This window comes from Periophthalmus magnuspinnatus, chromosome 23 (genome assembly GCF_009829125.3).
Source record: "Periophthalmus magnuspinnatus isolate fPerMag1 chromosome 23, fPerMag1.2.pri, whole genome shotgun sequence".
Taxonomy (NCBI): Eukaryota; Metazoa; Chordata; class Actinopteri; order Gobiiformes; family Gobiidae; genus Periophthalmus; species Periophthalmus magnuspinnatus.
Window position 1 is genome coordinate 16582224 of NC_047148.1, and position 24064 is coordinate 16606287.

Below are 24064 nucleotides of genomic sequence, written 5' to 3' on the forward strand. Positions count from 1 at the left end.
TACAACAATAATGTAGTAGTATAAGTAATAATAAATATATATTTATCATAATTTACTACTCCATAGTGACCCATGGCCTTTTATATGAGGAGACCATGGATGGAGCAGACCTGTACAGTAAAGTAGTTTTACCGTAAATACTACACTACCCACAAACCCATGATCTGAGCCATGTTGTAGGAAATCCGCTTGCGGCGGATTATTGTAATCCGTCAGGGGTCTGAACGACACATCGGATCACGACATAAAGCAAAACCCGGCGGCCTGTGACAGATGCACCTCGTCCAAGAGTAAAAGGATAAACTTGAGTTATGATCTGACGCACTGCTCAGTACTTCTTGAATCGGTCATCCGCGCTCCTGGGACTGTTTCCTGGACCCGTTCACTTCTCCCTCGTCAAGTGACAGCGATTTAGCATCACTGCACAGTACTGCAGCGAGCACAGGGAACGCTTTAATTTGTTAGTTAAAGAGATTTCCCCTGTCCCTTCCCTCGTCAGTCTGAAGTGCAGCCTGAACGGCTCGTCTGTGGCACACTGCGGCGGGCGCTGCACAAACTCCGCTAGCTACCGCGGCTAGCGCACTCTAGCTAGCGCGGCTAGCTAGAAGGAATTTATCAAGTTTAGTTAGGAATTCAGCTAATTTACCACCAACTGTCCCGAGCAGAGAATGTCGACGAAAGACCAAAACAAGCTCTCCACCACTGAACGACCCATCAAAGGTTTGTATCAAATGTGTTCAATAATTTAAGGTTGACCATTTCTGTTGGTGCAGGAAGTTCACCCACTTTGCTAAATATTACAGTGAGTTGAAAGCTCTGCGAAATGACAAACCCAGCATCATCAATCAAATGTGATTATGTGTGGCTGAAAACCGATGGATGCGTTTATTTTATTATCTACACACGGTATTTTCAACTACATTGTCATTCCTGTTATAGTCACTATAATAGCAATACTAAAGTGTATTTAACCTCACGTCTTACTGATTATCACTTACATGACGGACCCTTTCCGTGTTATAGAGGGCGTCAATTATGCCATTTAGAAGTTTTAAATGCATATTTTTACTTTGCATTTTTGGATTTCTACTTTGCATTTTTGGGCCATGTTTCAGTGATGGTCGATGTACTTCATTCAGTCACTGGATTAAGAAGACCTAATAGAGCAAATTAGACTTAGACTGACAAAGCCAATCAAGAGTTTACACCGACCCGGTATGAGTGACAAGGCGTTTAGCGGATTTACTTTAGCACTTAAAACTGTCTTCCAAAGCCTCCTGACGCATTTTAAAGATCTTCTTGTTGGATCAGCTCCATCTAATTGATCAAACCTGTCCAACGCCAATTTATCCCTTTTACAATTGTTCAGTTGTGTGTTATAGAATCTAGACTGATTGTCATCTGCTTGGTGGAAACTGGAAACCATATACTGAACCAAATTTAGAAGTTTCATTGTCCATATTGTTCAGAAATACGTTTTCTATTGGTAATAACAGAGTTATGCATTTACTCACTCAAATTACAGCATCAGCATTAAAATCCAACTTGATTAGGGGACAGACTGACTTTTTTGTGTATTGGCTATTGGCCTTAAATCTCCAGCACAGGCCAATATTTTGTTTTGGTTGATTTGCTGTCTAGAACATACACACAAAGCTTTATTTTAACATTTTAATACGAAAAGACAACTGCATTAAATATGATACACAGCTTCTTAAAGGTTTGTAATAAAAGAGTGGTGGGTCAGTTTGTAGTAAATTTCAATTAAAAAATTTGAGGAAAATAATCAAAATTGACCCTATATATCAGCCCAAAAATATCTGAGCTTATCAGCCATCGGTTTCTCTGTATTCTAAACAATCGGTATTATCACCGGTGAAGAAAGAACACATATCGGTCAGTCTCTAATAATTATAGATAAATGAGAGATTACTTCTGCAGTAAACAATCAACAAATAAAGCCCTCAGTTAAAGAGTGCATCTTGTCAGCATCTGTTGTATCTGACCTGTTGGTGAGAGAGAGTTGTATAGACATATATTTATAGGTGGTTCCCAATCTTTTTCAATCACCGACCCCTATTTTACCCATGGATACGTTGGCAACCCTAACATCCTCCTCCTCCTACTTGAGAAGCTACTGTCTTATAAGGAAACCTATTTGTTTTCTGTTTAATAAATATGTTATAGAACAGTGATGGTAGTGTGGGTCAGTTTGTAGTAAATTTAAATTACATGATTTGAGGAAAATAATGAAAATCGGCCCTATATATCAGCCCAAAAATATCCGAGCTTATCAGCCATTGTTTGCTCTGTATTCTAAACAATTGGTATCGGCACCGGTGAAGAAAAAACACATATCGGTCAATCTCTAATAATAGAAGAATGAGAGATTACTTCTGCAGTAAACAATCAACAAATAAAGCCCTCAGTTAAAGAGAGCATCTTGTCAGCATCTGCTGTGTCTGGCCTGTTCGTGAGAGAGAGTTGTATAGACATTTATTTCTTGTGTCATGCTGTGGTTTTTTGTCTTAACCTGACTTTTTGAGTCCTACATGCTGCTGAGATTTTGTGATGTGCATGTCTTCTCTTTAATTGAATCATTTTGTCCGTTTGCGATGGCTGACATTGTAGTTCTCTCTTTATTCATGATTGATTGACCACAACACCACACAACGCTCTTGCCTTTATTTGATAAACAAAGGTGGATGGGGCTAATTAAGTAAGAATTGCTAGTACTAATAAAACTCTTTTATACAGTTAGATTTAAAATTGTGACTTTCTTTCATTCCATTGAAGCTGCACAAAATAACAACATAATCTTTTATTCATTCATTTACAGGATTAAGATTGTGTTTTGCATAGTTTTGGGAAAATAGTATTGTGCGGTGTATCTATAATCGAAACATACATTCCATGTTTTGCTTATATTTGACTGGCTTGTGGCTTTATGACATTTGACCAGTCAGGGCCAAAGCTCTGAATAAGAAAAGAAAGTTGCTTGCTCTCCATGTATACATACGTTTATATGCTTTGGCATCCTAGAAGAGTATTTATCTGTCATCATATGCACATTTAACTGTGTACTCTGCAGGTGGAAATATTGGGCCTAGTTAGCAGCCTGAGTTTACTTAAGCTGATTACACTGGAAGCTGATGCAATGGAGTGTTTTAGTATAACTCTGAAGAAAGTTTTCCTAGCTCCATACACTCAATAGAGAAAACAATGATCTCTTTCATCAATCACTTAAATACCGCAACCTATACAGTGTTTTAACAGGCCTTTGTTTTTTTCTTGAGTAATCGTTTCCTCAAGATGGCATGACTACACGTCTTTATAAAATGCCTTTGCATAAATTGTCATTGCCATTTAGGGTAGCCTCGCTCAACACACACTTATTTCACTTAAGAAAAAAATAAACAAAACTTGTGTACAAGTTTTGTACAAGTTGTTTCTTCAGAAGCTTTGTGAAAGAAGAATAATTTTGTTTAGAAATGTGGCTTATTTTGGCATTTTGCCTCAGGCCTGATTCAAGTGTATCTCATTGTCTTATGTTCCAGCCTTGACATGCCAAGTCTTGTTAAACCTTTGGAAAGCATTCTCATAATTTAAGATCATGAAAATACTCGACAACTCATTTTTTTCTGGTGACGTCTGACTAATGCAAAAAGGGCAGGCTTATTGGGATACTCTGTGGTGTAGGTGGTTCCCAATCTTTTTCGACCACTCACCCCTATTTTACCCATGAATATGTTGGCAACCCTAACATCCTCTTTCTCTTACTTGAGAAACTATTGTCTTATAAGGAAAACTATTTGTTTTCTGGTTAGTAAATATGTTATAGAATAGTGATGGTTATAAAATACCTTATAGAAGCCATTAACATGCCACCCCTTTTTAAAATTTACAGTATAGTTAGTACCTCTTTTTTTCAGAGAGCATATTACGTCCCTTATCCAGGAGTGAGTGGAAGTGTCCAGTCTCTAGAGACGGAGAGATAACTACTCCTGAGCGCACAGTGACATGTGAGCACTGATCAGGTTCATAGTGACAGGGCTCAGGACAAAAACTCTTTAATTAAAATATGTGTTCTCAGGCTGCTCAAGATCATCCCATCTTTGAACCAATATCAATGTGTGTCACCCTCATGCATGCAAATTATCATGTTGAAATGAAGGCTATGGACAGCTGTAGACGATGAATGATGATGCTGGTGATTTGTGAAGATGCCATTGAATTGTCTCCAATTCCTATGTTCTCCTTATACTTTCAATCTCATTGTATTGTGTGTTTAGCGGTGCCATATCCTCCTGGTAACCGCCTGACAGTCAAAGACCTGTACGTCGATGGAAGGCCCAGCGTAGAAACGCTAAAGGCCCATTTGGTGAAAGAAGGTCGACTGGAGGAGGAGGCAGCTCTGCGAATCATCAATGAAGGAGCCAGCATCCTGCGCCAGGAGAAGTGCATGCTGGAAGTCGAAGCTCCCATCACAGGTGACACTGACAACACCTCAGAGACACAACTGAAAGGCCTGTTAGTGCAGCTGTCAAACTGACATTTTTAAGACAAATCCACTCTTTTTTTTCAGTAGCACTAGACTATTCTACAGGAACCTTTTCTGACTTTTCCTATTGACTCTTGCTTGCCAATTATATTTTGTACATTATATTAATGGTAAATGGTCAGTGAGGGTAATATTTGTCTTCCATGTTAGTGTGTGGAGATGTCCATGGACAGTTCTTTGACCTGATGAAACTCTTTGAAGTGGGTGGCTCCCCCAGCACCACCCGGTACTTGTTTCTGGGAGACTACGTTGATCGAGGGTACTTCAGTATTGAGGTAGGAGCCACAGCCTGTGTTTGTATTTGTGCATGTGCCATTTCATTTGACATTTGGTAGATATCTGGTGTTGAGCGCAAGCTGCTTCTGAGCCCATCTTTAAATAGTGGTCCACATACACTCCCACTGACACAGTGTGCAAGCAGGCACTTGTCTTGAATATTGCCTGCAGGCCTAGTCTGTTCCATTTCCAAAACAATCAAAAGGGAGGACTGTTTCTGCCCGTGAGTTCTCTAAAAAGGGGGTCTTCTTGGCTATAGATGAATGGCATTGAATTGTACTGGTTGCTCTCTTGCTTCCATGTTGGGATTTGTGGAAAACCTGTGGTACCTCATACACTGCAAGGAATCTCAATAACATTTGCAAATGAAACCCAATATACAGTGCCCTCAAGAACTATTTGCACTCCTGGTAAATGAGAAAAAAATACATTTTGTTATCTGATACTTTAAAAAAATCAAAAATGTAAATTTATTTACATAATTGATATGATAACTGATTTCAATGTTGAGATGCACAGAATGGGGAATTATAAATAAAATGACATTTCTCTGATGATGGACTGATGATGGGATTTTTATCATAATTAAGTTAAGTTCCAGACAAATGAAAATATAGTTATTCAACCTAGACAAGGACATATCTAACGGGCCTTACCATGCTGTCAGGAGGATGGTACAAGTGATGGGGCTAGAGTCTGAAATTACAGCACAAAGCAACCTACATAAATCACCAATATATATTTGTAACTTTTTGGCAGCAAACACCACAAGTGTTTTTTGTTTTTTTTAAAGAAACAAAGCTTAAGTTTTGCCTTAAATGCATTACGTATGTTTTGGTGCAGGAGGACCTCATATAAGATTATAAGCTTATTGCTTATTGCTTTTTGTAAGAGAGAAATTTCTAGACATCTTGTAAAATAAATGGTGTTATTAAAAGAACATCTGGTCCCTCTGCCAAAAAAGAGAAGGGTTAAATTGGGCTGAAGTTGGATCTTCCAAGAGGATAATAATTTGAAATATACTTAAAATCTACTCAACTTGCTTGTTACATGTTAGGGTCACCTGTTAAGTGTCTTTATTGTCGTGTGATGAATGTGTCTCTTCCAGTGTGTGCTGTACCTGTGGGCCCTGAAGATTAACCATCCCAACACACTGTTCCTCCTCAGAGGCAACCACGAGTGCAGACATCTCACAGAGTACTTCACCTTCAAACAGGAGTGTAAGTCTCTTTGGTTCAGAGGATGTTTGCAATGGGGCAGAGGCATGTTTCTGACCTTTTGTCTTCCTTAGGTAAAATAAAATACTCAGAGTGTGTATATGATGCATGTATGGATGCATTTGACTGCTTGCCTCTGGCTGCACTCCTCAACCAGCAGTTCCTTTGTGTGCATGGAGGTCTGAGCCCTGAAATCACCTGCCTAGGTGACATACAAAAGGTACCTCTTCAGTACACATTATATTGTTTAGCCAAATATAACACAGCATAGCGTTTGCAAAAGCATCTTTATTATCTCTTGTGCAATGTGCTGATGTTTTGAGCACATGTCCTGATGCCAGGGTCAATGTTGAAATCGTTGTTCATTTAAATATAATCTACTCTGAATGTACGTTACAGCCCTTACATGGCAAACATGCACTTAAGTGTGGTATCAGGACATTATTTCTATGTTGTGTTGTTTTGCGTAATAGTATGTATCTAATATGTTGGCTACACAAGTGTGCATGGGTAATAGAAGCAAAAATGAGAAATGTAGTTAGAAAAACACTCATTGTCTTCCCTTTACATTTTTTAAAGGCCAGCTTGTCTTCTTGCTGCATGGTTAATACCTTTGTATGTGTTTTGTGCTCAGCTGGACCGCTTTAAAGAACCACCCGCGTTTGGGCCCATGTGTGACTTGCTCTGGTCTGATCCCGGAGAGGACTATGGCTCAGAAAAAACCCAGGAACATTTTTGCCATAACAGTGTCAGAGGCTGCTCCTATTTCTACAGGTGCCAGTCAGCTTCACAATTCTCTCACTTTATGTGCTCTTGTATGTATGTTATGGCTTTGTTTTTTTTTGTTATTATTAAGTCAAGACATGGTGTCCATTGTTTCATGCTTTAGCGTGAGCAACAGAAGACTGAAGTAATTAGGCAATTACCACATAGCAGCATTTCCTAATGCCCATTTCCTCCACTGCTGATTACCAGTTAGTTTAGATTTTTTTTTTCATTTGGCTCTTTGCTGGCAGATGTCTCCTTTGGGGCAGGGGTCAGGCTTGTCCTCTGCTAATGGCCAGTACTATGCCAAATCTGGCACCACATCGTTCCCCTATTCTAGTGTATTTTGAAATGCAGTCTATCCAAACTCCAAATAAGGATTTTTAAATGTCACTCTTAATAAAAAACAAACAAACTGGCTTTTGCTCAGCTTTATTGAAAATGTGCTACATACAGGATACAAGTACTGCATATTTTGTTGCATAGAAGTAACATGATCAATAAATTGGATTTTATTTTCTCCAGTTACCCAGCAGTATGTGACTTCCTGATGAACAATAATCTTTTGTCTGTAATACGAGCACATGAAGCGCAGGATGCAGGGTGAGTGGGAGTGATGACCACACAAATACTTAACAGTTGTTTATCCAAAATATGGAATTGACTGTGCCATTTGTGTTGCCAGGTATCGAATGTATAGGAAAAGCCAAACAACAGGCTTCCCCTCTTTAATTACCATCTTTTCTGCTCCTAACTACCTGGATGTATACAATAACAAAGGTACAACTCTGAGGGACTGAAACCATGGAAACGCTTTGGGAAACCTTGGCAACAGAGTCTATTGGCATGTGTTTTGAAAGGGAGATGTGAACGATTCTTTGTTCTTGTTTGTCCGTAGCTGCGGTTCTCAAATATGAGAATAATGTCATGAACATAAGGCAGTTTAACTGTTCCCCTCATCCATACTGGCTGCCCAACTTTATGGATGTTTTCACCTGGTCTCTACCCTTTGTGGGGGAAAAGGGTAAGCAATGTAATCGACATCTGAATCTGTTTACCTAAAACGTATGGTCATAACTAATACAACCATTCAGTATGTGTCTGATACAGTGTTGTTGTCATGTATTTGTGCTTCAGTGACAGAGATGCTGGTGAATGTTCTGAATATCTGCTCGGATGATGAGCTCATGTCAGAAGGAGACGACACGTGTGAGGGTAAGACAACATTCACATTTACATTAATTTTCTTGACTGCAAGCGTTTCGACTGTCTCTTAAGATTGAAGTAATAGATGTAATTCTGTATATATATATATATATATATATATATATATATATATATATATATATATATATATATATATATATATATATATATATATATATATATATATATATATATATATATATATATGGCTAATGTGCACTTTTATTGATGGCTGGTTAATTTTTTGCCTTTGTGTATAAACTGTATGTTTAAGTAGGAAAGTACAAAACCCTAGTTATATTTGTTTACACTATATTCCCCCAAATTCTGTTCTCAGGCGGTGCTCCAGCTGTGCGGAAGGAGGTGATCAGAAATAAGATCAGGGCCATTGGGAAGATGGCTAGAGTCTTCTCTGTCCTCAGGTGTGTTATGTGTCATAAGAGCTTGGTCATAAAATGATGTATTTGTAAACACAAATAATGGGAGCATAGTTTTATTTAATTCGGTATTAATAATGTAGCTTATCAATGATTCAGTTTTGTTTGAGTTGATTCCTTATTGGCTGTTTCCATTGGTGTCTTGCTCTACTTTTTTATAAGGTTAATGACTTTTTCTTGAATAACACTTGCCCCACTTTATTTTTGTAACTGTGTCAGGAAAAAACTCCTCCTTTTGAAAATGTAAAAGCCTTAAAAATGGCATTGCCAAATCTTTAGCTCTCTCTGTGACCGCCCCTGTAGATGACTCCTAATCTGTTGTATGTTTTCCCAGAGAGGAGAATGAGAGCGTGTTGCAGCTCAAAGGGCTGACCCCCACCGGGACGCTGCCTCTGGGAGTTTTGTCTGGAGGTCGGCGGACTCTGCAGAGCGGTGAGTCCAAATGGAGCCAATCAGCTTGTCTACTTATAGTTTACTCTCATCTCCAGTGTCTGCACGTGCACTGAACACTAACTACTGAACTGAACAACTCATTAACACAACAAAATGTAAAGGCGTATCTTGTCCATGAAACCCTCGTCTCTACCACGCTGCCCTAGGTAATGGTGCGAATTTAAATTGATATACATACATATCCTAATATAATTCTGATGAATGTTTATCCATATGTGTGTATCTTAATCTTGGAAACAAAAAAAAACCAAAACACTAATGCTTCTCTCCTTAATCCTCCTAGTGCAGCGTGACTTACACTTTATTGCATTTTATTGCTTTAACGTTTGTTTTAAAGTGCATTTTAAATTTTTGATACCAGTTTGCAGACTTTGCACCTTCTAACCTGTGATGTTGTCTTTTACTAGTGTTAAATCAGAGAAGAGGGTTGTATTATAATTATCTTAAAGTGTTAACATTGACTTAACTGACTGCATTGATAATTAATGTTGCCACTCTCTCTCCATTGGTTTTGGGCATGGCACTTCTACTCACGCTTACACAGCCACCGTAGAGGCAGAGGAAGCACGAGGTATGCAAGTCTCCTTCTTTCCCTTTTCTTTGTCTGTGTATGTCATTTAACCAAATTAACTATATGACTACTCAATGTACCTTACATTAATGCAAAAATATGTTTAACAATCCCTTTGTTGCTGTCTTTGATCTTGCGTGTTCTTCTATCATTATAATTTCAGTGATAAAGATATGTAAAATATATGATTTAAAGCTTATTTATTCTATTTATTGTAATTAATTTAGTGGAACATTAATTACATTGTTTCTGACTATAAGCAAACTAAACAAATTTCTCATGTTTTACCTTACACGCTGTCCGCATTCTCTTTCAAAGTAAGTTCAGTCACAAATACACCTCTTCTGTTGTAATGTTGGAGAGTATGTTAACTCATTGAGGCCATGGGGGCTCCACTGTAGGTCTAGTTATTATATTATAGCAACAATTAGTCATGGTTGCGGTTGGCTGTGATCTCTGGGTCAATTCTAATAGGGCAGTTTCTGAAATGATAATAGCCTCTTGACTGCATGTGAAAATAAAGAAATATAGTAGTGAGCATTTAGATCTGATTCTGTCTAATCTTGACACAACCCTGTGGTCAACTGAATATAGGGCTGCAAAAAACAAAGTCATACGGGCAAATGCAGCTCAAACTGCATCTTCTATTGGCCAGCGTCTACTATACTTTGAGTGTGTGACAGCTGGATTTAATCAGTCATAGTTCATAGTTATTAGCTTCTTGTAACAGTTGGCACTTCAGTTTATGTATTCTGATTCAAGCGTTAAGAAAATTAAAACGTGAATCTTTGCCACGTTGCCCATCACTATTTAAGTGTGCATCTGGTAATAAATACTAAAATACTATATCAGCTTATTGTTCAGTACATGATGGATGGAACAGTCATTTTTGGGGGTCCTTATTTATCATGGGTACATTGTGTTTTGTTTTTTTGGTTTTTTTTCTGTTTTACAATGAGATTAGAGCTTTTGAGAGAGAAATTTTGAACTTCTATGACTCATTATTTATACAAAATTACTTTAAGTGTTGCATTCTGTTGATTATTGATTACAGCTCATATTTTTTTAAACAAAATTGTACATTTTGAATACTTTTTGGGAGATATTTCTGCTTTATGGTTTGGTTTCAACATTATCGTTTATCGCCATATTTACTTCAGCAAGATATCGCATTTCAAAATATGTTTATCGTGACTTCTGTTCTATTGCAAATAATGGGGACACATTTTATTTGGGATCTAATAGTCCTACTAATGCATTTTAATTGGCAAGTACACGGCCTTCTTTCAATAGAAGGCAGTTAAACCGAAACGGCTTCTTATCTTTATAGCCATTGAGATAACGGCAATTATTTCTCTATGCAAATACAGTTGGACATTATTTGACAGTTGTTTTTGTTTCTGCAGCTATTCAAGGCTTTAAGCCCCAGCACAAGATCCAGAGCTTTGAAGAGGCCAGAGGTCTGGACCTGATCAATGAAAGGATGCCTCCACGACGTGACGCAAAGCAAAACGAGGGTGCTCCATCTCTTAACAACCTGCCGGCCACTGCTGGACTCCCAGACAAGAACGGCACCAATGCACAGGCCTAAAACCTTTAGCCCTCCCCAATCTATCCCTTTGCTTCCCCTCTCTGCTTCTTCTCAATCATCCCTCCTTCCTACTTACTCTCCCCCTATGCTTCCCATCTCTAACAAGAACAGGACACACAATGCAGAAACTTTTTGGTCCAAGTAATTTTCACCCTGCTTAATTTATTTAATCATCTCTAGGAAGTTTATCATCATAGAGACTGAACCAGGGCAAACACGCGGGTGGCCCACGCGGCTGGGTGAGGGCTAGTTGCTCCACTTCATCTTGTGTTTTTGGGGACAACATTATTCATCCTCTCTGTTGAGTGTTCTTAGTGAGGCAGAGAAGCGGGCTGTGTGCTTATTCAAATGTGCTTATGCTGAGATCATGCCCACGTAAAAGAGCAGTGAAAGCACTTGATTCAAAACGAGAGCATCAATTGAAACCTCCACTGCATAAAACCATCCTTTCTTATGCCAATGATAGTGTGAATGAGCTCTCAGGAGCAAGTATTGACATTTATATGTATATTTTAATGATTTCCTCTTTTCAATGTGATGTTTTTTACAACACAGATTTAGGCATAATTATTTACAGAAAGAAAAGGGACAAAAGAAGGAACAAAATGGAAAATGGGAAGTGTGATCCATGGATTATTCCTAATAAATATTTAATAAAGAATAAAGAACGCTTCTGCACAAAAAATAAAATGTCCAACTGAAAACTTGCCCATAAGTTAAATAAATCAGTCTTGTGGTTGGTGGCTTATTGGAAGCCACAAAAACTATTCATGCTCAAGCTTGTTCTAAAATAATGTGATAATGCGGTTTATGGACCTTTTCCAAGCATTTCTATTTCATATTTTTTCGCCAGGTATTATGGTCGCATTGTATTTCTCTTTTTCCGGTGGAAGATCTGGAAAGGTGATGCATTGAAATGCAAGCTTTTAAATCTTATGCTAGTGTAATTTGGGCAAAATAAACTGTTAATCTTGTCTAAAATGTATGTACTCATGATGGCGTTCACTTTGATGGGAATAGCCCAAGGAGCTAGTGGGTTCAAGGCTTGATTGTTTGCTGCCTTTTAAAAGTTCAGCTGCCTTAGTCATGTTTCCATGACAACATACCTGACGTCACCTGTCCGTCCGACGAAGCTGCATGAAGTTTGGGAACAGAGAGCTTGGTTTTGTATCTGGGCAATAGATGCTTGCATTTCACTCGTGGTGTTTCCAGATCTGCAAATCAAATACACTCATTTTGACAGTAAGAAAAGTTCAGATGATGCTTAATTAGTCCTCCTGAATCAGAGGCGTCTTTTGAGTGCTCTGAAAATGAAAATCTTGAGGTGCATTTCAGGTGTTTGTAACTGGGGCCTGGATATACTCTTTAAGGTGTTGGGTGATAAAGACTTGGGGATTTGGGTGGGAGTGGCAAGTCCACTCTTTTTTTTCTGAAAAAATAAAAAAAATCAACAAAACAAAAAAAAAACATATCTCACAGAATGTACAGTAATGAAATGAATGAAATTCTTTAAAGCTGTGTTTGGAGAGGAAAAGTTTTGTTTTTTGTTGAGAACATGTATGACAAGGCCTCCCAAGGCTTGTAGATGTTTCACTCCATTCAAATAAAGAGGCGATTTAGTGCGGCTCACGTGTGTTGAATAAGTGCTTGTGCTTTTGGTGCTCAAGGACGGTGGGACTGTCAATCAAAGGACAGCGTAGGAGGTGTTGCTTTGTGTTACTTCATCCAGGGAGAGGGAGCAACACTGAAAAATCACTAGCTACCTTGCTTTTATGTGTAGAGCCATATGTTTCTTAGCAACAGAAACCCTACTCATGATTCAGCTGCAGTCAGTGTAGTTCCTTGACTGCACGAGAAATAAATGTTGAATCAAACTATATTATCATTAACAAAGTCGAACACAAACACATCAACCTAAAACAAATGGTGAAAAGGGGCTACGCAGGATGGTACCTGTAAGTCCAATGTGTCATTTGAGAACAGAAAACAAGGCAGCACTATTTATTTTAGTTGCATTTAAAGATCTTATAATTTTCATGTTTTTTCTGATGAGATATCTGGTAAATATGTATCATAGTTTTACATCAGTTAAGTGGCAGTTTGTGGGTAAAAAGTGAAAAAAAAAAAGCATGAAATTTACAGGAAGTACAGCTGAAGAAATAGTCCATCTATGGCCTCACAATTCCACACAAATTGCAGTGACAATTTAAGCACAAGAAAGACTGTATTCTGTTAGTTTTAAACAGTCATATCAAAATGTCATATATTTGTATTAGTCAAATCATAATTATTGTGTTGAGAAGCTTTGGCCCTTGTTTACACTATGGTTGCTAGGTGACAGTTGTAAAATTACCTCTAGATATTTCACATCTGCTGCATGTCCAAACCAGGAAGTAAAATTATCATCACAACTTTACCAACTAAGTGTACTGGACTTTTACATTTTGTATAATACATACTTCAACTAAGAACGCACACTTACTTTGACAGAGTTGAAACATTAGAACTGTTTTCAATGGTTTATTTGAATCCTCTACATTGTACAACAGAAATATGGACTGAATGGCATGTGATACTAAAAGAAATATGGAGGAAGGCTACAGATGAGCATGAGTAACTAATTACTAATGTTAATTTTGACACAGAACTACAATGCCAGTGTTGCTCATAAAATGCTGTACAAAAATAATATATACTGTAGGAACATAAATGAACATGAATGCACTGTGTCTCTGAGTGTACCAATGACAGTCAAATAAATAGTTATACATTATAAATAAGAGCTAGATTTACATCATAGATACATTGATTAAATGTGATTAAGGCTGTGACACTTTGGAACTGAGGCTGCATATTGTCAAAGTAGAACATTGTGGAAATGTCACTGTTCATCTTTCTTTCAATAGTTCTATCCAAATTAAAATGAGCGGACCTACAACCAATTATTTTTGAATAAGGAATGATTAAAGTTTATGTTTTAGTATATGCTTCTTAAAATCGAGTTGATCAAAACCCATAATCTATTCAAAATCATAAAATATTAAATAATGTTTACATTTGTTTACATTCATTTTTACATTCAGCTTCTCTAACTGGCCAATAGTTCATTTTGCCTGAAGCCTGTAGTAGCTGGAAAGTGTCCAGCCACCCTTAATTCCAGCACAGAAAAAAGCTGAAGACAACTGAAAAAACTCAACTCATGAGTTTCAGAATAAAAAAAAAAAGTAGGAGTAGGACAGTTGCTATAACAACCAACAAATTAACAATGATCTGTCCTCAAAATGTTTCCTGTAATAGGTGACTGAAACCCATAAATAATTCTCACAATTACATGAGTACATCTTTGAAACATTTCACCCGGTAGGTCCTAGACCGCTCTCTATAGTGCAGTAATATTTTCGGTAACTTAATGTACTTTGACTTTTCCACAATATTTTAAATTTAGTGTGTGTCTTAACTATTAAACCAAAACTATGAGTGAGTGGCTGCAGGTGGGGCAGCTGATAGCAAGCATTAGTGAGCAGAGTGCAGGAGGTGAACATTTGATCCGTGCATCTTCACTCAGGGTTAGTAGGGCCAGCGTCAGTGCTCAGTCTGATCCTGTCTCCATCCAGGCCTCTGATTGGTTAGTTACACGATGGACACTATGGGCCTGAAAAGATTATTACTGGCTCTTTTTGACAACTCTATGCATGTTTTGTCAAGTATTGATAAACTCAGGTCACTTCATCAGAACAGGGAAGCTTTCTTCTTCAGTTCATTGCGTTTCCATAGTGACAGGCGGTCAAACTCCACCATCGGCATCCCAAAGACCTGCTCAAACTCGTCTGGAGCCAGGTGCCGCTGAGGATAGACACGGTGCACCATTTAACACACATGATTTCTATCTTATTAGACATCATTTGTTCTTTTATGTAATTGTTTTCAACTTTATATTGATGACTTGTAAAATGTACAGGCTATAATTTTTAGTAGTAGTGGAAATACTTGTATTTATTTTTGATTCTACATCCTTATGTAGCTTTACTGGCAATTGTTTTCATATTTTACATTCATATTTCCTTCTCATACACACCTCTAGTCGTGTGCGGTCAACCCCAGGAGGTACCTTACAGCGCCCTCTATGGGTCACAATCAGTGCTTCATAGGGATATATCTGACGAGAACACAGGGTTTTAATATGTGACATTTGACCTTATATACTTCTTTAAAACATAAACTATCTCACCTTCTGCTCCAAAATACTTGGCAGTGAGGTTCCTCTGTCCATCCTCTCCTTACGATCTCCATTCTACAGAGCAACACACAATGTCACAGCAAAAGTGTGAGAATGTGGTACAGACGCACACTGATGTGCTCATAGAGTACGGGGATAATAAAAACATAAGTAAAAAATGTAAGTGAAACAGGACTTTGTTTCAAATTCATTAATGCAGAAGATTTACTTGCATTTGCAATGCTCTAGGATCAAATAATGGGTCACATTACAATAGTTCAATATTAAGTGGGCTGGCCTGTTCCTTATTTTATTTATTTATTTTTAGAACAATTGAGAATTAGATGTCAGTGTGAAGTTTTTGAAAATATATCCATATATACCTATTGTGTAACAGCTGTAATGATTTAATGCATAGTTAAATTAATTTTCAATGATGTCACTACTCCTTTGAGAAAGTTTTTTAGGACTTCAGCCCATGGTCATATTATGAACACTAATGCTACTGATCATATATCACATAGATATATTTTTCATTTGACATTGCCTAATTTCTATGGCGATGCTCTCGATAAAAGTTAAATCTCATAGTATATAGAACACACAATGAAGCAAAATGGTGCATCAAAAGCACAGGGCAGTGAATGTCATGCACATGCCACACATACACACATTGTTAGTACAACACTCTTACCTGACCAGCTGTAAAACACGAAGAGAGAAAGAATGAGCTCTAGAAACTCAACTTTTCAGACTAAATAAAACAAAACGAGAGGCATACCTGGTTGTCCTTTGTCTCCATTGGAAAACTCTGCAGACTGCATCTATTAATACATGATTAGATAGATTATATATATATATATATATATATATATATATATATATATATATATATATATATATATATATATATATATATATATATATAAATAGATGAGTATAGTAAAAATGACTGTATTGGTTAATATGTGATGTGCTGTTTATTATGTTATTAGCTTTAGTAATGCAGCTATTATCTGCAGATATTTTTACAGTGTATATTATACACGATATATATTATATTATTGTTTATATTACAATGCACTTACTCTGGTCAGACCTGTCCCTGTCCGGGATGGAGACTTCGAGGTATTTGTAGACAAACCTGCAGACAGTAAACATTTATTAAGACGTTTATTATTATCTGAGAGCTCTGAACACATAAATCTTACTGCCGTGCATGTGGGTTCTGTCGGGCAGTGACTGTGTCTTCCTCCGAAACTGAATGGCTTTCTCCTTCTCTTCCTTCAAAATGAGACGTCCAAGATTGGACTTGATCTGAAGCTGTCAAAGCAAAAAGGAGCATTTCATATCTTCAGACTTATGTGTATGTGACTACATTAAATAGTTAAGTCTCACCTTTTCAAGCTCTTGCTCTTGTACAGTCTTCACTTCATCTGTGTCCTCAAACTCGTCTTCCTCAAGCAGTTTTTTCTTCTTCCACTCAATCTCTAAAAAGAGCAGGTATATATTATGTACAGCTGTGTGTCCAAAAAACACATGTAGTGTAAATGGAGTGTGTATACGTTACCCATGGCAGCTAATGAGGGGGGACAGGGCCAGTATTCTGTTTCAATCTTGGAGGGTTCATTGGGGTCCGGCCGCTGCGCAGCAGGGAACTTGGCCGACTGAATAACTCCACTGCCCTCTGTATGTTTACCTATATCTGTACAGATGCAACCCACATAAGAATACTTAAAACTCAGCAGTTTATAATTAACAAGTGCTCACCTTGTTTATAGATGGGAGGCTTTCTGTAAATGTTTGCTCCATTATCTATAACAAAGAACATATTTAATCCAGACATGCTTTTCTGTTCTACTTTGAATAATATCTGTGACTCTGATTTATTTGTAACAGATATACCTGGTCTGTGAAAATGCTGTAGGCTGATCTTGCGTTCAGCCTGTAGTTGCAGCGATGAACCTCCAGGAGACCCACTGTCACTCTCGGCTCTTTCTAGTTTCACCTGGATAGTAATATGGAGCAGATGATATGTTGCAGAACTGAGACTGGAATAGCTTTTATTTAATATGTAAAACAATGTTTCTTGTTCAAATTCATATTTGTATAGTAAGTGTTTTGCTAATTCATTAGGCTGGTGATAAAAAAAAAAGCTTTTGATAAAAAAAAGAAAAGAACAGAAAACTATAATTTACACATTTTCTGTGTCATTTTGAGTCTTAAATATTCTCTCTGCTCATGGCTCATGGTTTTGAAGTTTGTGTACAGACCAGGTAACAATTACTCGACTACTGCATAATTTTATTATTTCAGTAGTCGATCAATTATTATTAAATTCTGCACAAGACACATGTAAAACAATCATCAATTATAATTTTTGATTCTACTTTTATTTTATTGTGTTAAAAACAAATAAACTTAACTTTAAATTTGAACTGCCTGAAAATAAACAATACAGACTTTTAATCAAAAGAATGAATACACAACATTGTCTTAACTCTGTTCCAAACCACATGCTTCACTGAGAATTGGATGTAGACATCTCAAATACAAAAACATGCTGATCATTGACGATTGCAAATAACTGAATCTTGATAAAATTCGATTAATTGAAAACTGAACCCATGCTGAGGCAATGACAGACAGATGAAATGCAAAAAAAAAAAAAAAAAATTCTTTGAAAGAGACAAAGCATTGGTTGTGACTTACAGAATAGTCAGGAATACGGGAACAGACAACTCATTGTTGCGTTGGTGTTATGACCTTCTGTCCATTAATAAAAAGCCAATTTCCAATGTGTCATGTTGGGTTCACGTAAAATGCGTAATTTTGAATTCAAGAATCCAAATAGTGTGATGGCACAAATGATAGACATATACATTTATACTGTAATTTCCTCCTTCCTCATTTCTACATAGTGGGACAAATAAATGTTCTCATACATACTTTTAATATTCTGTTTGGATTTGGAAACATAAGTAACATATTTTTACCTCATGGGATCTTGTAGGAGATGTAGCAGCAGGAGACTGAGATCGCTGTTGAAAACACACAATATGCTTTTATTGTGCAACTAAAACATTTGCACATTATTAGAACTATGCTCATGTGACCCATATGGTAAGTATACCCCTACCTCTCTGCGTGGGGCGTCCAGCGAGGAGAAGCTGAGGTGAGGCTGGTAAGTCATCATATCAGGCCTCTCCACCTGCAGTATGGCTTTGTCTCTGGGCAACGCTGCCAAATCTCTGTAGCCCACCACCTGGTCATCCACACGCGCCTACACACACACACAAGCAATCAAGAGCTTCATCAGTAATGATCTAACTAAGGGATGTAATATAACAAGTGGATCTTACTGTTATGCCTGTGGCTGGGGACCCTGGGGTGCTGGCGGCCCTGGAGGAGGGCAGGTTAACTGGGGTGACCCGTCCCTCCACCTATGACATCATCGCACACATTTAGGAAAACGTATCGTTTAATTACAAACACTAGTGCAACAATATTTATTTTCTTTTAAAACAAATTTCTATAATTTATAAATCTGCTGCAGAGACTGAATTTTTTCCTGTGTGAAACCCTTTATTTTCAATTTAACATTTCTGGAGTTTGTAACAGGCCAATAAAAATATATTACTTTTACAGCTGAACTGATCATTTGGGATAGGAATTATTTTATGGATTTCTATCTATAATCATGGTGTAAAGAATGATGCAACCATTACCTTCTGCATGACTGGAGAAAACCTTTCCTCTCACTGTGGTTTTAGTTGGCTGAGAAAAGAAAACACATAAAAAGGAGATAATCAGCATTCATAATATCCATTAGACTCACACTGAATTTGAGGAGAACTGAAGCTCTATACTTTATGCACCAGACATAGATAACTTAATTGACGAGGCTACTTTTCTGAGTTTAGTCTTGTAATTGCCAGATTATGCTGCTAAATATGCAATTTGATTAATTATGTCATTCATATATTTTTTCTGGATGCTAAAACACTTTTGGTATGATTTTATAGGACTAATGGATTGTCTTGGATATTTTACTGCTGCTCTGAGCACAAATCATTCCTTTCAAACAGATGCACCACTTCCCCTGGGATTTAGCGAGAGCGGTGGGGACAAGGAGACTGTGTGTAAACCTACACTGATCAGATTGAGGCAGGCTGTTATGGAGCCTCCTCCGGGGACAGTGGCTGGGAGTGGTGGCCTGCCAACTGGAGAGGCACCTAATGTTTAAATGTCCCAGTCTCCACAAATGTTTCTGCTCAGAGGGGAGAACATCCTCTGTTTGAAGATCACCACTTCCTGGAAAGACACAGTGCACCTCTGAGAGGACTTCTTTGTGGACCTCTCACTATACATTGTCTTTCATCTGCTCCGATCATCTCCATCCCAGGCATGCTCTTCCTCGTCCACACACCACCCCTTTCAACCTCTCTCCACTCTTCAGTGTGGCACTTTATCAGCAAACCCAGTCAGGCCAACGCCCAGGCCGTCCTTAACAGTTACTGCTAGGGTTATACACTCCTCCCTTTACAGAATCAAAAGTACACTGCTGTGAGTTGTACCTCACTTTTGCTAAACTTAAAACATACAATTTCTAAAGTCCTGATACATAGGGCCTAGGGAATGATGCACAACAAAACAGTAGATATTCTGTGTATGCACTTACATTGGAAGCAACTTCAGTCACCTATGTGTTAGTAATACCTTGCTCATTTACCAAGGCTGTTTAATCTGTAACCTCACATGATTAAAAAGTACAAATTTGCATATTCACATTCATTTTCACCAAAAATAACTAGGCCATACAAACTAAATAAATCAGTGAGAATTGTGATTGCTTTTCAATAGGAACGTTTAGACATTTGCCGTTTTTATTTAGCCTTGTGATCAAACACTGAGCACAAGGACAGAGCATCAGAATAGTGTTAAGATGAGATTTGTTGAGATGTTACATGCCTATTGGAGGAACCATTTTGACCCAAAGTAAGAGAGTGCTGCACTGAAATGCGCCTTAACAATATTTTCAATTACCCTGACCAAACCAAACACGAGTGACAGTCCTTGTCCCGCGGCCTAGTCAGTTGCCGTTCATATGGCCTGTCTGGTGCGTAATTACGCGGATGAAAAGAGGAGGGAGGCTAGGAAGCAAGTGGTCCCTCCGTGCGATCTGTCATCTGTCTGTGTATCCAGTCAAAACTCTGATTTACATAACAATAATACTAACACATAAAAATATATATTCTTACCCCCAAACAATAACGAAAAAGGACGATGCGTGTTGGAGCTTTAGGTGAACGCATCCGGACGAGCCTCTCAGCGGCTAAGGACGGAGGAGGAGGAGGAGGAGGAGGAGGAGGAGGAGGAGATGGAGGAGGAGGAAGGGCAGGAGGTTGTGGCTGTGTTTCTGATATGATGTGCCCATATGAGCTAAAACTAAGCTAAGACGTGTCTCTGTGGCTTCAGGCCTAGATCACCACTCTTTTTCGTGACGAGAGAACAAGCTGTTAACGTATGTAAACCTGATGTCTGCTTTAATAAATTCGACCAAGCAATTCGCAAGCATTTGGTAATAAACAAGACTAAGCATGTAGACAGTGACATTTATTTCCCTTAGCCAATGGCATTAACAAACTCCCTTAGAATAAAAGATTGGTCTGTCTTTATAGGAAAATGTACAATTATCTAGTTGACCACAAGATGGTAGCATTTAACTAAACAACGTTGGCAATTATTTTTTGTGCAATATTTTAAGTCACAATTGAGCCTCGTTGTGAACGCAAAATATTATGTCCTATGTACGAAAAACTACTAAATGCATGAATAATCGAGGTTTAGATCTATGCTCTCTTACCAAAACATACTTGGTGGTGATCTGGCGTTTTAAAATATGTGACGTCACTCTAAATGGACAAAGAGTAGTAATAGTCAAGAGAGTGTTGTTTTACGCGTGGACTTTGCGTTTAGGGAGTAGGCTGATACGTAGAAGTATTATATATCTATGGGTCGTGCGAATTTCGACAATAGTTTATTCTCATTAGAAATATGCCGTAAATAATATCTTTTTAGGTGAGAATATTTCAGAGTAGTCTAAACAATTCATAGTGAATTTTTTCGGTATTGAGTGACTCTCTTGTTGCTTTCACATCTTTGGGAAACAAACATGGCGTCAGACAGTGCGTTGGCTGCTCTGGTAAATTCTATAAATGTACAGTTTATTGGAATGTACTTTCGGAAAGGCTTTTTGGCTTGAAACTATGGCAAACTAAAACTGAAATTCTGGCATATTCTGTGGTCCAGTTGCGACTGTAGACGTGATAAAATATTCAATACTTGGTTCACAGAAAACACGTGTTTTTATTACACTAACAGTTTGGCTAGGCTCGAATATTATGGGTCCCAAATACAATGTATTTGGTGTACAAAGCTAGTGTTATCGTTATATCTGAATTTGTTGACTGACACAATTGAATAATGAGACTGATAAGCATTTTGTCCTTTTCTCCCTCAGGGGCCAGAGGGAGCGTCGGCTGCAGCACACGCTCTCTCTCTTCCAGCAGAGGCATACGGGAATGACGTGAGCCTGCCCTTTCTCCACACATGTTTTTTACATACTTAAAGTTCTTATAACTTTAGTAATATAATTTATCATAGGAGTATACAGTCAACGTTGCATCTGATTTCATGGGGTTGCTGACGTTCCAGGAACTAAGTTTATTCTAACTCTAGTCCAGGTCAAATCAGATGAGCCCAGGTCATTATTGTCACTCCAGTGCGTCCCATAGAGTTATGCCAATGGGACATGCCTGGAACAGTAGGAGTGAGAGGCCGCCCACAAATCGAGAACAGGAGGGTGTCCAGGAGAGGTTCCTGACCCATCTCAGCTGGTTCTTCTTGATGTGGAGGAGCGATGGCTCTACTGAGCTGCACTTGGGAGCTTTACACACTATATCTTGAGGCCTCCCCTGTCATCCAGCTGAGGAAACAAATTTTTGACCATGAGCTGTGTTGCCTGGGACAAATAACGGACCTGATTAAAATAGTATATTTATGGATTGTTACACAACAAGGGAGACTGCACCCTTCCACCCAAATGGATGTCGTGGAGTAAGTTGCAAAGAGTATCAGGTGAAGGTGTTCATGGAACAGTTCAGAATGACAATACAGGTCCGATGTAGCTGATTAAAAACCCAATTCAATGTATTTTCACTGTATACCTTTAAACTATTGTGATATTGTGTATTGCAATTTAAATCAATTTGATTTATTGCAGCCACGACTTGAAGCCATGTGGGCGATAAAGGCGTCCGACCATGCAGAAGTTTACTTTAATGTAAGCATTTTATAATTGTTGTTTATAATACATAGGACAAATTATACTAACCATTTGATTAAAACATAGTTAACATACATGGATATGTCATCTGCATGGACATTTTGAACATTCTTTATGGAGAGACTTATGTTTTATGGAAATTTGTGGAACATTCTTTTACTTGGTAACTTAGACAGTGTGGTTTTAAGATTTGGCTCAAAATCTGGCCTAATTTTCCCATTTGAAAATGTTTATAATTTTACTTCCTGCTTGGACATGAGCTGCAAATATCACTCAAGCTGCAACCACACTGTAAACACCTGCTAAAACTCACCTACTTTACAAATTAGTTGCAAACAAAGTTATGATTAGAAAAACATGAAAATATGTCAAATACATTTTCAGTGCTGTCAGTCATGTTTGAAACTGCAGATGGTTGTTATAATCACAAACAGAAAAAGAAACGCCAACCACAAATACATTAAAGAGAGCGCTGATTAAATGATAGATTATGTGAAAAGATTTAAATATTAACAAACTGGTACATTTAAGTGAAAAATAAAAAATTACTTTTGTTGTGCATAAATTACACTCTTAAAAGAAATCTGGATGTCGGTAATATCTCTGGATCTTTTTTACCTTTATGACATCGATTGTCATCTTTCACTGTGTGCTGGGATAAGACTTTTTCCTCCTGATTTCAATGCCTTGTATATCACTGATGTTTAACAATTTGTCTTTAGCTCATATCATCTGTGGACCCAAAATTCCTAAAACTTACCAAGGTGGATGACAAACTCTACACATTATTCAGAGAATCTTTCAAAGATCTTGATATAAAGCTGCTGAAAACAGAAGACCTTAAATCAGATGAAGCCAAAGGGGTGGGTTTGATTGGTAATCATTGTCTTATTTTATGTGCTCATTTATTAAACGCATTAATTTAATTTTAATGTTTTAATTTAATGTTTTGCAGAGATGGCGACCTTTCTGCAATCAGTTTGAAGGAATTGTTGAAGATTTTAACTATGGCACCCTTCTTCGTTTGGACACTGAGAAAGAGTACACAGAGGAGAACACAATATTTGGTTTGTCAAGACTACAAAGGATGTGAGTAAGACTAATTAAAGGTTATTCTAATATATTCTCTCTTGATTGCAGCTACACGAGTGCAGTTTTATGCTATAGAGATCGCCCGCAACAGAGAAGGCCTCAATGACAAGGTGTTTAAATCCAAAAGTAACAGATAAGCTGGAAATGCAGGTCTTCTTCCCAATGTAAAATCAGTCTTTAGACTTCTGTTGATGACAAATATAGGACTGCCTGATTCTTTTTATACAGCCTTTTCTTGCAACTTGATCTATACATACTGTTTTGTTTGAAAGTGCCAAACACTTGTTTAATTGTGAAAACATAATAAAGTATACTCCATTGTACATTACTA

The 24064-nt window shown here is 37.7% G+C and overlaps 3 protein-coding genes across 3 annotated transcripts; 2 read left to right on the forward strand and 1 right to left on the reverse strand.

Annotated features, from left to right (window-relative positions):
- The first annotated feature begins 152 nt into the window (after positions 1-152).
- On the forward strand, positions 153-12701 carry ppp3ccb (protein phosphatase 3, catalytic subunit, gamma isozyme, b). Its single transcript, XM_033989108.2, has 14 exons — positions 153-720; positions 4293-4490; positions 4712-4836; positions 5946-6057; positions 6129-6274; positions 6689-6828; positions 7345-7422; positions 7505-7599; positions 7718-7843; positions 7957-8034; positions 8363-8447; positions 8797-8894; positions 9460-9486; positions 10893-12701. The coding sequence occupies exons 1-14, from the start codon at positions 669-671 to the stop codon at positions 11075-11077; spliced, it is 1545 nt and encodes a 514-aa protein (XP_033844999.1). The 5' UTR covers positions 153-668; the 3' UTR covers positions 11078-12701.
- A 1808-nt stretch (positions 12702-14509) lies between these two features.
- On the reverse strand, positions 14510-18745 carry dmtn (dematin actin binding protein). The gene is given in 14 exon segments (XM_033989110.2): positions 14510-14920; positions 15153-15233; positions 15306-15368; positions 15988-15995; positions 16075-16117; positions 16382-16437; positions 16505-16610; positions 16692-16783; positions 16864-16998; positions 17064-17108; positions 17199-17301; positions 18290-18334; positions 18433-18576; positions 18656-18745. Coding segments are annotated over 14 exon segments (1125 nt in total). The 3' UTR covers positions 14510-14806.
- Positions 18746-21451: 2706 nt separating this feature from the next.
- pbdc1 (polysaccharide biosynthesis domain containing 1) lies at positions 21452-23982 on the forward strand. Its single transcript, XM_033989778.2, has 6 exons — positions 21452-21498; positions 21817-21882; positions 22579-22638; positions 23364-23504; positions 23597-23708; positions 23782-23982. Exons 1-6 carry the CDS (start codon positions 21469-21471, stop codon positions 23868-23870), a joined length of 498 nt encoding a protein of 165 aa, XP_033845669.1. The 5' UTR covers positions 21452-21468; the 3' UTR covers positions 23871-23982.
- The last annotated feature ends 82 nt before the right edge of the window (positions 23983-24064 follow it).

Coding starts and splice junctions, on each gene's coding strand:
- ppp3ccb (XM_033989108.2), top strand. CDS start 669: ATGTCGACGAAAGACCAAAACAAGCTCTCCACCACTGAACGACCCATC. Junction 6,829..7,344: donor GGCTGCTCCTATTTCTACAG/GTGCCAGTCAGC, acceptor TATTTTCTCCAG/TTACCCAGCAGTATGTGACT. Junction 7,844..7,956: donor ACCCTTTGTGGGGGAAAAGG/GTAAGCAATGTA, acceptor TTTGTGCTTCAG/TGACAGAGATGCTGGTGAAT.
- pbdc1 (XM_033989778.2), top strand. CDS start 21,469: ATGGCGTCAGACAGTGCGTTGGCTGCTCTG. Junction 22,639..23,363: donor ATGCAGAAGTTTACTTTAAT/GTAAGCATTTTA, acceptor ATTTGTCTTTAG/CTCATATCATCTGTGGACCC. Junction 23,709..23,781: donor AGAGGAGAACACAATATTTG/GTTTGTCAAGAC, acceptor TCTTGATTGCAG/CTACACGAGTGCAGTTTTAT.